Consider the following 13,891-nt stretch of genomic DNA (forward strand, 5'->3'; position numbering starts at 1 on the left):
GATTCAAACTGATTAGCAGCCATCTGAGTCACTAAGGAAACTTAAACAAATGACAAGGGTTGGGATTTTATTGGAACACAGCATTTATTGATGACGGATTTATATAATGTGTAAGTGGCCTAATTGTTTAAACCATTGCTGGCTGAGTGGAACAGTCACACAGCAAGGATGTAGATCCAGAGGAGCTGTCCGTGTTAGTCTGTAGTAGCAAAATAGTAAAGAGTCCAGTAGCACCTTTAAGTCGAACCAACTTTATTGTAGCATAAGCTTTTGAGAACCACAGTTCTCTTCGTCAGATGCATTAGAGCTGTGGTTCTCGAAAGCTTATGCTACAATAAAGTTGGTTAGTATTAAAGGTGCTACAGCAAGGATGGGGGTAGCAGAACTCAGCCAGGCTGTATGAGAACACACATGTGCTAAAAGCCAGTTGCACGGTTAAATAAGGAATATGGTGAAGGAATGCAGTGAAATAATTAATCGAACACAGACAAACAGATCAATGAACTATCAAACCAATCTTCAAAGATTCTGATCCCAGTTTGTGACCAAATAGGACGTGAGTGGGTTCCAGCATCCCTACCTGAAACACCTGCTTTTCTTCCCACTATTTTTTTTAACATCCAGCCTGAATAAAAGTTCTTTTAAATTCAAAAGCTCACACATCGTTTTATGGTATTTTGTTGTCCTTAATAAAAGGTACTGTGGGGATTTTGGTTTTGGATTTGGACCAACGTGGCTACCTACACTGTCTGTAATTGGGGGGGGGGCGTTTTCACAAACATGAGTCGTAAACTGTGACAGGACGCTGAGGAGCACCTAAAGGGCTGGAGTTCCAATGGAGAGAGGAGGGGAGCCCTTTATAAAAGGAAAACAAAACAAGGCCTCTCTGCTGGGATTCCAGATCTTCTGCCCCAGAACCTAGGAAGCAGTGAAGTGAGAAAGCACTTGGCCAGCTTCGAGAGCCTCATCCTGCCAACTCACCCTTGTACTTCTCTGTCTCCCCTGTAGTCTTCGGCTCCGGGGTGGGGTCAGGGACACTGCAATCTTTGCCTGTCCATTCCCGATGGCAGATGCACTGGCCCTCGTTACTGCAGACCTGTAGGGAGGGAGATGGAAGTGGTAGTGACACAACCACCGAGGCTGCATCTGGCAGTCCCAGAGGGCATTCCACTGGTGCCTGGCTGAAATCCTGAACATTTCTGTAAAGGCTGTTTTAAAAAGTAAGTTCCTAGTTCCTGTGGTCTCACACACACAGTTCAAATTTGAGATGGCAACCCCTTCCTCAGAAGCACAAGGAATGAATAGTCAGAAGACCTCCCAACTGCTTTTTCTAGCTTTCTAAAAGCATATTTGTCAACAGTTCTCAAGGGATGGTTCACTTTTTTTAATGCTGACTTGTGGCACTATTGCAAAATAGCTATAGCTCATCCACCATTTTACATTTGGGCATAAATAATAAGTAGATTATGTCCATATAAATATTTGAACTGGGATGTGCCATACTTCCAACATGATTTATGCCAAAAGAAATCTCCTCCCCACCCCTGGTCTCACATCTTCTGCCCTGGTCCTGGTGCCTTGACCCACAAGGAACAAGAAATCCAGGAAACCAGTTCAAGATCTGCATTCATGCAGACCCGTCTTCCTCCGTGTGCACAAAAGGCAAGACATAGCCAAGGGTTTGACAGCAGCACACAGCCTGACGCCAGCTCTGAAAGCTTTACCCCGTGGTCAGAGCAGATCTGGCCACCCCAGCTGCCTGGACAAGTGCTGAAGTTAAAGGCCGACACGTGAAGGCATTTGTGATCAAGACACAGCATGCTGGGCCCACAGGGCGTCCCGTCTTCCACGTAGCTTATGTCAGTGCCATCCACAAGTTGCACGTGGCCGCCTCTAGAAGAGGGAGAAAAAGAGCTCAGGTGCATGCCACAGTGCCCAGCACATGGCAGAGATGTGCCTCCTTAATCATGCCAAAGAAGAGCTGAGACAGATCTGTTGCAGAAGCACTGGGGCTAACAAGCCAGTGTGGGAATTTGTACTCCAAATCAGTGACATCAAGGTATTACCAAGTTCCCCAGCCAAGCCACACAAGTGCCTGCTGGGGAGGAGCCACAACAAATAGGGTGCCAATGCACCACAGGAAGTCAGCTTGCTCCCAGGTAACTGCTCAGCTGGCAGTGCCACAGGACCAGGAGGGGAAAGGTTATTTTGCTTGGGGGAACAAAACATCTTGAACCAGCACTGCCCTTGTCTTCGGTAATGCCTCTCTTCCTTAGGCAGAGGCATTCACACACACACACACACACACACACAAGTGTGGGGCTAGTGTAGCTGCTAGGACTGCCAGATGTGGCCAAGCAGGCATCCCCAAGAGATGAGACACAATTTCTCCTATGTAGCATCTAACAACTTATTTTTCTTTTCAGAAAGGGTCACTGGGGTCCCAGCCTCCTGTTCTCCCATTCCACTGACTACTTCAGGGCCATTCTCTTCGCTCAGTGCAGAACAGAGCAGACTCTGCAAACGTTACCCTCTGCAAGAGCTACTCTCCTACATTCACTCTCATTGCATTTGCTCCTGTGTGTGTATTCATATCCCACCCTACTGCTAGACACATCACACCCTAGGGGGCTTCAAGGACACAAACAGACAATGCAGGGCATGGATCTCCTGCCGCTTGTTCAAGAGCAGCAGCAAAGCCAGTCAGATCTGGAGATCTGCTGTATCCACATCAAGCCTGATTTGGCTTGAGACCGTCTTTAAATCAAGCCCTGGCATGCAAGGCTGAAGTCTTAGGTCGAAAGACTGGGAAAGAATTTGGAGAAAAACTGGTTTTAAAGATAGGCACTTCAATCTCCATTCAGAACTGGGCCCAGTAAACTGACCTGGTTCGCATACAACTAGCAGGGAGTTGGGTTTCTTGGATGCCCAAGTCTCAGAAATGCTTGGAATGCCCCAAGGACCCCGATGAGATCACGGGAAGCCTCCCCAGCTGTCCCAAATCCTTCTCCAACCCTCTACCTCTCCCTGTGTCTCTCCACCACAACTCCACTGGTGCTCCTGCTGTTGTGCAGATGACACACAGTAGGGGGCCAACTGGCTAGCAGATGGGCAGGCAGGCAGGCAGGGAGAGGGAAGAGCAGGGCTTTTTTTCAGCAGGAACGCAGTGGAATGGAGTTCTGGCACCTCTTGAAAATGGTCACATGGCCAGTGGCCCCGCCCCTCGCTCTCCAGACAGAGGGGAGTTTAGATTGCCCTCTGCGCCGAGCACCGACGGCGATTTAAACTTTTAAAAACTCCTCCCTTATTCCAGCTAACCCAAAGTGACGTCATTGTGCGGTCCTGAGTTCCACCACTGAGTTCCACCACCTCTTTTCCCAGAAAAAAAGCCCTGGGGAAGAGTATCCCACCTGCCCACCCTTCTACCCTCTGCCTTGAGTGCTTCAAACACTGCTTATGGGCAGAAAATATTTCTGGAAGGGGCTGACGGATGCTTGCTTTAGATGGCTAAGAACTGCTTCTTCAGTTAACTCTAATGGTCTGCTGGCGACTGAATGCAAACACCCTCACACACTTGGAGGGAGGGTCTGGAAGATGTTTGGGAGCTGTGATGTTGCCCCCAAAGGGGATGGTGGTTTGCTGGCTGCAAAGAGGAGGCACGGGAAGTTCCCTCATAAACAAGCTGGATATTTATAGGTCTTGCAGACACAGTATCAGTTCTCAGTATTCTGTCCTCAAAAAGAAACCAACCCCGTCGCAGCTAACCCTTGGAACTCCCCGCCACTCTGGGAGCGGCAAGCTGTGTGGGCAAAATATTTCTGACCTATGAATATTTAAGTGGGTAGATGTATGTCTTTGGAAGCTAGTACTTGGATAGAAGACAGCCAAGGAAGTCTAGGGTCACTACCCAGAGGCAGGCCATGGCAAACCACCGCTGTTCATCTCTTGTCTTGAAAACCCTCCAAGGTTGCCATGAGTCGGTTGCAACTAGACAGCACTTTTCCCCACCACCAGATATGCATGCTGTTGATGCCACTTCTAGGTTTTTAAATGCCAAATTGAAATTCTATTTTTTTTCAATGGAAAACAACATTTTTTGGTTCAACGTGCTTGAGTTTTTTCCTCTGAAAAATATATATCTGACTCTATTACACATTTAGAAAAATGCAGGCAACATTACAGCTGCCATACATTTTCTCAGCGGAGAAAGGAACGTGCCTGAGGAGGTACTATGCTACTTGGCTGTGCGTACCTGGGGGGAATGGGAAAGAGAATTTGCCGGCCTGTTTGGGGATGCGCCCCAGTACTCACAAACCTCCCTGTAGGCACAAGAGAGAAGGGATGGGTCTAGGAGTAAAGGACCCACCCACCTGCAGTCGATGTAGCGTTTCTGGTGGTAGAAAGTCATGGTGGTGATTTCACCAAGAAGTTCACCAACGCGGGGAGATCCTGTCACATTGGCACAGAGCAGGTATCCACACAACACGTCCCTGAGTTGAGGAGGAAAGAGCAAGAACGATGCAAGAAAAAGGAGGGTGGCAATTTAGGCTAGTTCATCATTTGTGGCACTGTGGCCCTTTGCTTCCATGCTAGAAAGGGAAGGCAGTGCATGATGGGGAAGAAGAAATTGCAGGTTACTCACTGTTTGATGCACGGCACCCAGCGGTTTCCCTCACGCCCACAGTTACCTCTCTCTGTGCCTTCTACATTCAGCTTCTCATAGCAAAACCGTTCTGCTGACACTTGGGTCCCAAGGAGGAGAGAAAGGAGATGTCAGGAAAGGTCCCAAGGAGGCAGACTCCACACACTTAGAGCCTGCCCAAACATCCGGTGGGCTCTACCTATCCCAGTATTGCAGCTTCTGTCCCTGGTACTTCTTTCTCTCCATTCTTGTCTTTCTGAGATGATTCACACATTACCAAGTCCACGTGGCACCTGATTTTCCATGATGGAAAGTCAGTTTCCAGGCCTGTGGGGACCTTTCAATTGGAACCATAGCAGATGAGCATAGTTGCCAGTTCTGGATTGGGTAAGTCCTAGAGATGGTCTGGGGCCATTCAAACTTTTCCCAGCCTTCTCCATCACCACCTTATACTCACAGGAACCCCTTCCCCTCTTCCCCTTCCCATACTACATCAACTTGTGCACTTACTTACCACGTCCCCACAATGCATTACATTGACGATCCCGGGTCTTACAACGCCCACCGTAACACCGTCCCTGCCGAATAGAAAGTGGAAGTTGCTAGAGAGTCACAAAATCCCTGGCTGATTGCATGAGCTTATGGACATCAGGACAACTCTAACTTATGGGATCTGAATGTGTGGGTTCAGTGTCCATGATCTCTGGCAAACTGAGGTTGTGTTAACCATTACAATAGCTACTCCTGATCACAGACCTAGCTAAATCAGAGCACATGCTCTGGTTTCCCAGTGGGGCTTTTTGATATATTTGGAAAAGATAGGTGTTTTAAAATTTCTTTTGGTATTACAGGAAAGAAGGGCAGGGAGAGGATAAGGCCTGTTCTCCAGCAAAGGAAAATGTAACACCTGCATCCCCAGGTCATCCCTCCAAAACCAGCAGTTCATGAGCTGTGATACACTGCAGTGCAGGGAGAAACTGTGGCTGGGAAAACCGCCCACCTGCAATGCGCCTCCAAACAGTAGAGAAATCCTACCTGAGCCTAAACTGGTCAGCCCTAACTGTGCCTCGATGTCCTGTGCACCTTTGCTCAGGTAGCAGCACCAGTTTATCATATGTGGTGGATGTGAAAGGAACACCTTTGCTCCATTCCTTTCCTTGTACTGGATCCTACCCAAATTCCCACTCCCCCAACACCTTGATTGGCATGGAGAAATATATAGGGTAGTGTTTGTACCACCAGTAGCAAGTGCATAGCCCAGGGACCCTGGCTGGGTTCCCTACTCACTGGGCCAGGAACTTGTCACTCATAGCAAGGGATGTTGAGCACCTGTTATGTGAGGGAGAGAGCATGATGCTAAGCTATCAAGCCTTACCTGCTCATTGTCACAAAAATAACCATCTTGCTTGTGCTGATTAGGTGGACACTGGGCACACATACACAAATTGAGAGAGAGAGAGAGAGAGAGAGAGAGAGAGAGAGAGAGAGAGAGAGAGAGAATATGGTACAGTGAAAAATTCAAAATGCCTCTCAGCTCCCAAGAAAGAAAACAACTTTTAAACAATTAATCACTGGATATAAGACATCTATTAGGAAAAAAATTATAAAATGTTGTTGCAATATGATATGGAAACAGAGCAAGTAAAAACTGTATGATAAAATGGATGCAAAATTTTGGAGAAAACATACATATGAGTCAGAGGGAAAATCTATGGGCTAAAGAAATTAAGTTTACTGAATGTCAGATACTAAGGGACAATTGGTATAAAATGTTCTTTAGATGATATATTACCCCTAAAGATATAGCAAAAATAAATAAAGACTATAATGAGAAGTGCTGGAAATGTCAGTACAGAGATGCAACATTTTATCATATGTGGTGGACATGCAAGAAAGCAAGAAAATATTGGACAGAGATACATGAAGAAATGCCAAAAATATTAAAACTTGAGTTTGTGCTGGATCCAAAAAAATATGCTATTAAATATTATACCTAGATATACAAAAATACACAATGAATTATTTAAGTATATGGTGACAGTAGTAAGACTAATATTTGCAGCAAAATGGTAGAGGGATGCCCAGACCTGAAAGAACTGAAGAATAAACTAAATGAATATGTGACAATGGCACAATTAACCTTTTATACATAACAGACCGACTTCAGAATTTCAAAATAAATTGAAAGTTTTCTTTAAGTATATAGCTGAAAATTAAGAACAAAATTTGAATTAAAACAGAGAATGATGGAAAGAGTCAGATAATATATGATTATAACAAAAATGTTATTAGATATGAAGACAGATGGAAAGGATAGAATAAAGATATTTAAAGAGAAGTGAAATATTAATAGTAATATTTCAGTAAGTTCTATATAAATGTATGATTTTGAATTTTGAATATAAATGATTATAGTTTTTACTTTGTATGTATATTTGTAAACTAAAATAAATAATAAAAAATGCCTCCCAGCTCCCTTGGAGAATTTTGGCTCAGGCATCTCTCGTTTTCGGGATCCAGAGCCTAAAGAACCACTTCTGGAGGGCCCCATTGCGTCTGCTATGGAGAACAAGAGCCAGCAAAACAGGACTTTGGAGCAGTTCCCCTCCCCTAATAGTCCTCCTCTCTCACCTGGCTGGAGTCCCCAGTGCAGGTTTCAGCAATGTCACAGTCCTTCACAGCTTCTCGGCAGATGACGCCCCGTGGCTCATACTGCAGGACAGGAGATGAGAGAGAAGCAGCGGAGGTGAATGGTGGCAGGTAGACAGAGAGGCCAGGTGGGAAGCAATCTGACCTCCTTTTGCTAGACCTAGAGGGTGAAAGCAGCACTGGCCCACTGCCCAGCCCAGCTCTCCCTCCTCCGCCACCGCCCGTGTAGAAACAGACAAGAACAAGATGATTGATGGAGACACGTAACCTTTTATGTAGTGCTTTTAGTGTTCAAGCATGACATTGTAACAGCAGCCCAGTAAGGTAGGTCAGCATTGGTATAGTCATATTGCTCACTAGAGGCTTCCTAAAGGCCACAAACTATGGTCCTACCAGAATTAAGGTTTGATCAGGGCTGTAACTTCGCAAGCAGTAACTCTTAGCCACACCAGCTCCGAGACAAATTCCTTCCTCACCATACCAAGAGCAGAATGGCCCACTGCCATCTTTGTTCCTGATGAGCCTGCAGTGCCAATTCTAAGCCAGAATAGATGCAATGCAGATCTATGACTGGACAGCCAGGCTTTTCTATTTGTTTTTTTAAACCACCACTGGGAGCTTCAAGTTAGATCAGAACACAAGCTTTCAGGGCAGGGAGGTGCTTTACCGTTTTGCTTTGTGCAATTTGCGCTCCGATTCCAGGTGTCAGGGCCAGTTTCCCAGGCACTTGCTTGGAGCACCATAATGAGGAGGGCACCGATGCCCAAGAAGAGGAGCAACCACCTCTTCTCCTTCTTTTGCCCTCCCCCTCTGGCTGGGCAGCAGTTTCCCACTACCAACTGCATGCCCAGGAGTGAATAAGAGGGCAAAAGCTGGTAGCAAGAAGCAGAAACTGACACCTGCCCTAGAGGGAGAAGGAGAAGGAGCAGGTCAGAGAGGAGTGGGTGCAGAGGGCAAAGCTAGAGGGGGGTTAATTCTTGCTGCTGCCTAAAGCTAGAAGGTGGCATCAATTCTCACGACCAGAGGGAGGCTCTCAGCAGCTGCCCAAGGACACTTACTCCTGACACCAGACCTGGAAATACCGCATTATATATTAAACACATACTTGTGTAAGGTGTGATGCTTTAGCAGCCCAAAGGTATTTTGCAGAAAACTTTGTACTCTTATGGAATCTGACCCCCAAACTCATGTATCAACTGATCACCTCTGAACTTTGGCCCGTCTAAGATTTTGGCAGCCTGTTGGCCAACTGTCCTTTTCTACATGCCTCCCAGTAAAGGTGTGGTGTTTAAAAGTGGTGCCAAATGGACTTAGCAGGATGGGGGACACCCCCCTCCCATCCACCCCATCCATAGTTTGTACACATACATTTACCTTGCACCCACGGCAGCACAAGCCGTCACTGCACATGGCGTCATGTGTCAGCGTGCATTTCTTGCAGCAGTTTCCTCCGCCCCTGGAGCACTCCTTTGCGGGGGGGGGGGGAGGCAGAGAGAAGAAGAAAGAAGAGAAGAGGCAGATGGGAAGTTGTTTGAGATTGGTGGACAGAGCATGGTCTGGAAGGATTTGGGCAGGTGCATCTTTGCTTCATGGTACATCACCAATGAGAAAAGTTGCACGAGGAGAATTTTCCCTTAAAGATGCAGGAGATCTTTGAGGGTCTGAGCCAGGAAGATGAACAATGTCTGACCTCCAAGTAACACCCCCACCTGCTCTCCTATTCCCAGTACTGAATCTCTCCTACCAATATGACTTTCCTGCTCACGGCCTGTTCCACCCAACCCCACCCTGCTGCTGCTGCTGCTGCTGCTTCCAACTCCAGCAGGGCCAAGCCACAGCGAATGCTGACGTCATACAGCCACTAACTGGAGGATTTGGATCCTGAAGCACCCTGACTTTTCAACCCAATTCATTTGTTCATTTGCCTTTCTCCCCATTGGAGACCCAAAGGTTTATACTGTTCTTCTCTCCTTCGTTCTATCATCTCAACAACCTGTAAAGTAGGTTAGGCTGAGCATGTGTGAATGGCCCAGGGTTATCCAGCTAGCTTCCACAGCAGAGTGGGGATTAGAACCTTGGTCTCCCAGATCCTACTCCGACACACTAACCACTATACCACACTGGCTCTGGGCCATCCCTCCACACTGTCCCAACCAAAGCCCAGCATGGGACCAAAATCTGGTAAAGCCATCCTCATCCCCAGGTAAAGCCTCCTGGGTGAGCCACCATCCCAAGCTAGATGGCACTTCTGCTCCCTGCTTACCGCCAAAGACCCGCAGTCACATTCTTCACCTGCCTCCACAAATCCATTGCCACATTCAGGGGGGTCGAGAAGCTGTGGAAAGGGAGGGGTGATAGAGAATCATTAGGAATTTGCAAGCCATATTCTCTTTTGCATCATGCTAATGATTGCATGCTTTTACATAGACACACTAAGCCTCAATTAAAGGAACAGGACATTTCACTCTAGGCCTGATTCATGGGTGTAACCATCACCACCACCCTCCACCTGAAGTAGAAAAGCCCAGAGACAGGTTCGGCACTCCTTTGAAATCCTTTAAGTTTAGGTTCTTCTGGAGTCCTGAAGAATAGCAAGTAAGGACTAACACCTTCTAGTTACTGTCCCTCAACATCCAGGAGGTTAAACCTCAAGGAGGAGAAATATTTTTGAATGTGTCAGATGAGACCGAGAGTCTGAATACATCAGAACTCTCCAGGCAAGTTATAATGATGGATCCACGAACTGCGTCTTCCAAGGCTGGGGAAGAACAACTAGCTGCAGCACCTCCACTCAACCGCCCTTGATCTTCTGTAGCACTCTGGTGGTCAGAAAGAAGTATGGGCTGCCCGAGTGAAACTGACCTGGCCAAGTATATGTACAGGGCATACTCTGTACACTGCTGCCTGGGTCCCATCCAGGACAGACCTATTCAAGGGGCCCACTGGAGGGCAAGGTCCACTTCTGGATGCCCAATGAGTCCAATTATTTTCTGGAATACTGGGAGATTTAATGTCCACTCTTCCTTGACCAGAGTCTCACAATTCAGCCACTCATTTAAGCCTATTGCCACATGTTCCATCTGAAGAGACCCCATATTCTTCTCTGCCCACAATTTGTATCTCACTGGCTTCATTGTAGAATTCTATGCTGCAAACCGCCTCAAGCACTAAATATGGTGGAGAGGCAGTATATAAATGAAACAAACAAACAAACAAACAAAGACAACCAAAACAGCAAAACATCGAACCAGCAGAACGTGGGGTTGTAAGCAAACCTGTGGAGTTGTAGTGACTCAGCCAAATCAAACATGTCTCTGTCAAATCAATCAATGCTATTATGTTCCCTTCCAAATGGCAGCAGTATAACTATTTTATTTTGATATCTTATTTTATTTTGAAAATGGCACTCTTATCCTCAACTTTTCCATTGGGCCCATACAGATTATGCATCTGCCTGCAATTCTCTGGGATGCAGAAAGAAGTTGAAAGGGATGTCCAAGACGTCCTGCCTCCATACAGAAACAGACTTGGACGTTGGGGATACCTGAAACTGGTTCTTGGGAGCATTGCCACACATAATCATGGGACAGTTTCTAGAGCCAACTGTTCTGACATCACCTGATGGTAGATTCTGGGAAAACCAATTAGCTTGGCATCATGCAATACTAAACTGCTTGGTTTCCATGAAAATGGTGGCAGTTGAAATAGGTTGTCTTGAAGAAAATCTTTTGGAACACAAGTGGGTTTTATTTGTTAATATTTTACTTGGGCTGATCTCCCTTGCAATCCTTAACTGGATAAGTGGATTGGATGCATGAAAAATCCGGGTGCGTTTCGTTGGGGCAACTGTTAGTAACTGAAGTTCTAAGAGCCATCCCTGAGGCCTCCAAAGCTTTATTTGAGGGCTGCCTCAATCCTTCTGCTACTGAAAACAATCAAAAGCCCTGGCTGGAAGAAGCACGTTAGAGATGACAGTTGCTACCAGAGGATCAATTACTGAAACCTTTAAACATTCCAGAATTTCCTGGGGCAAAAATACAACTCCATGATGCATCAAGGGGAGCTGTCCCACTCAACCCTTCCCCAAAATTCTACAACTGACTTCTTGCCCGGAGGGAAAACATAAAGCTGACCTCTTGAGTCAAAGGCCCCAGAAAGATCTCTTTGTCAGCTAAGGTGACAAAGAATGCTCAAAGCCTTCATTAGGAACCTGGCATAGAATTCTGTGGCAAGAATCAAGTTGGCTCTGGTTGTGTACCCACACAGAGGAATCTCTTTCCTCTTACTGTGAAGAACTCCAGATTCAGCCCATTGCTTATCTGAGGAGAGGAATGGGGTGACCAAGAGCTGGCTGCTAGGACAGGAGTGCCATCCATTTCTTCTGCCTGGGAGGTTTTTAGCTGGGTTTGGGCCTGGGCCAAAAGATGGCTATGGGGATCTTGGACAGCAGCTTGATCACTGTGGCTAAGGCTTGGACTTCTTCCTACTAGAAGAAAGCTTGATGGGAGGATCCTGTCTGTGACCAGGAATGGGAGGTGCTGAGGGAACAGACGCTCCACAGCCATCTGGGAAGGAGAGGGAAAGAACACACACTTGCAGTGTTTTTCTGGCAAGTTGCTTGAGGCGGCCAGACCTACCTTCAAGGGCTTGTTAAAGAGGCAGCTGCCTCCACCTTCATCCAGAAACTGATTGTATTCGTCAATGCTGCAGCGTGAGAACTTCCGGGGCAGGTAATATCTATGGGGAAAGCCAAAGGGGAGAGTTAAAGGGCCATTGGGAAAAAAAACCTGTGGCCCTATTTAAGAAGGGAAGCCATTGGGGAGAAAGGTGGGTTATAAATGAAGTATATAAATAAACATAAACCAGCAACATGAGGACTCTACTTTCAGAGGGCAGTTGAAAAACAGTTACTTGGGGAGAAAAAAAGTGAAAGGGGGAGGCAAAAATGGGCCTGTTCAGACTTCTTCAATCTTACTTGAGTCAGGGGAAATTTCCTAATGATTCCTGCATAATTATGGGCTCCCCAACTTACCAGGCATTAAAAGTATTATAAAAAGAATTAAACAGCTTTAAAGAGGTCCCATCCAATAGATTCCCAATTTCTAAATAAAATGTGTATGTAGGGGATTTTCCTAGTTTTATCCCTTTACTGGTCTTAAGTTTGCTTGAACCTGTACTCCTTTCTTTTAATTTTCACTTTAACCAGGAGAATCTCTCAGCTTAATCATGGGGTTGAAATGTGTGCAGCTGGCTGTAGCTTTTACTTCCTTCCATTTATTTACATCTTTTCCAACTTCCATGCTTCTGAGGTGGGGATGAATTGGACCTTTACCTTACCAGTAAAGTTCCTGATGGGCGGCTGTTCTGGAAGGTCACTGACATGACCACCTGGGCCCACGCCACTGCCAGCATGTGTCCAGGGAGGTGATGAGCATACCTTGCTTGGGGTGGGAAAATACTTTGAACTGACCCAGTTTCCAAAATAAGACAATCAATTTCCCACTCTTGTTTGCAGCTAAGCCCTTCCTGTTGTCTTATGCGGTTTTCAAAAAGGAGTTGTAAATCTTTAGCGGCTAATTGCAGCTCTGTGGTTTCCTGATTTGTGGTGGCTATGCTGTTTCCTCCATTAGTGCTGCTTCCCGACTGCCCGCCCCCCATCCCTTCAAGGAGAGCACTTCTAGTTGTGAAAAAATCTTCAGATTCAACTCAGTATTGAAAGACTCCTTTTCCCTTTTCCTTTTCCCTTCCCTGATGGACAGATGACGTTATGTAGGTGTGTAAGAGCAAAAACAGCCACTGAAAGGGAGAGCATACGGTCTAAATTTCTTATTTATTTTTATTTATTTTCATTATTTATACTACATCTTTCACACAGAGGCTTAAGGCGGGTTACACAGTGTATGTTTATGCAATCAACAGGATGAGATGTCTAATAAACAATGTGATAGGACCCGGATTGCAGAAATCTGAATACAGCATAAGTATTGAGCATTAGGTCTTTAATGTTATTTCCTACATCTCCTGATCTGTTCACAGCTGTGTAGAAGAGGGAATTTCTGTAGATGCAACTTTTCTCACCTTTGTGTGTGTGTGTGTGTGTGTGTGTGTTATGTGCTGTCAAGTCACTTCCGACTTATGGAGATCCTATGAACGGAAGACCTCCAAAATGTATCATTAACTCAGATCTTGCAAACTGGAGGATGTGACTTCCATTATCAAGTCAAGCCATCTCATTTTGGGTCTTCCTCTTTTCCTACTGCCTTCAACTTTTCCTAGCATATAGCACTTGGCAAAAACCCGTCCCCTATGCAATTAAGAAAGGTCCAGGATCCATCTTACCATAACAGAGACAAAAAGAGAAAGACATCTAACAGTAAAAGGGGGAAAAAAACCTAATTCATGTCACAGTTGGGGGCAAGGGCAAGTCCTGAGCTTTAAAAATTTGAGGACTACTTTAGTAAAGAATCTGTTCTCAGCTTTAAAATGTGACATGCTCTCCCCCCCCCCCCCCGCATGGTTCCTCCCTTCTTCCCCTCACTCACCCAGTGTCCTCCATAATACAGCCCAGCCATGAGTCAGGACAGCGACAGTCCCCTGCAG

General features: G+C 46.1%; 1 protein-coding gene across 2 annotated transcripts in view; it reads right to left on the reverse strand.

Annotated features, from left to right (window-relative positions):
* Positions 1-13,891, reverse strand: part of ADAM11 (ADAM metallopeptidase domain 11) — a 69,365-nt gene that overhangs the window by 7,251 nt on the left and 48,223 nt on the right. For both annotated transcript variants that reach the window (XM_054993007.1, XM_054993006.1), the window contains exons 14-24: positions 13,834-13,885; positions 11,929-12,028; positions 9,555-9,626; positions 8,666-8,758; positions 7,274-7,354; positions 6,018-6,068; positions 5,157-5,220; positions 4,643-4,742; positions 4,371-4,490; positions 1,725-1,893; positions 982-1,096 (exon numbers count right to left, since the gene is read on the reverse strand). In XM_054993007.1, coding sequence (XP_054848982.1) covers positions 982-1,096; positions 1,725-1,893; positions 4,371-4,490; positions 4,643-4,742; positions 5,157-5,220; positions 6,018-6,068; positions 7,274-7,354; positions 8,666-8,758; positions 9,555-9,626; positions 11,929-12,028; positions 13,834-13,885 — 1,017 coding nt within the window. The remainder of the gene's footprint in view (positions 1-981; positions 1,097-1,724; positions 1,894-4,370; positions 4,491-4,642; positions 4,743-5,156; positions 5,221-6,017; positions 6,069-7,273; positions 7,355-8,665; positions 8,759-9,554; positions 9,627-11,928; positions 12,029-13,833; positions 13,886-13,891) is intronic.

This window comes from Eublepharis macularius, chromosome 12 (assembly GCF_028583425.1).
Source record: "Eublepharis macularius isolate TG4126 chromosome 12, MPM_Emac_v1.0, whole genome shotgun sequence".
In the NCBI taxonomy this organism is placed as follows: Eukaryota; Metazoa; Chordata; class Lepidosauria; order Squamata; family Eublepharidae; genus Eublepharis; species Eublepharis macularius.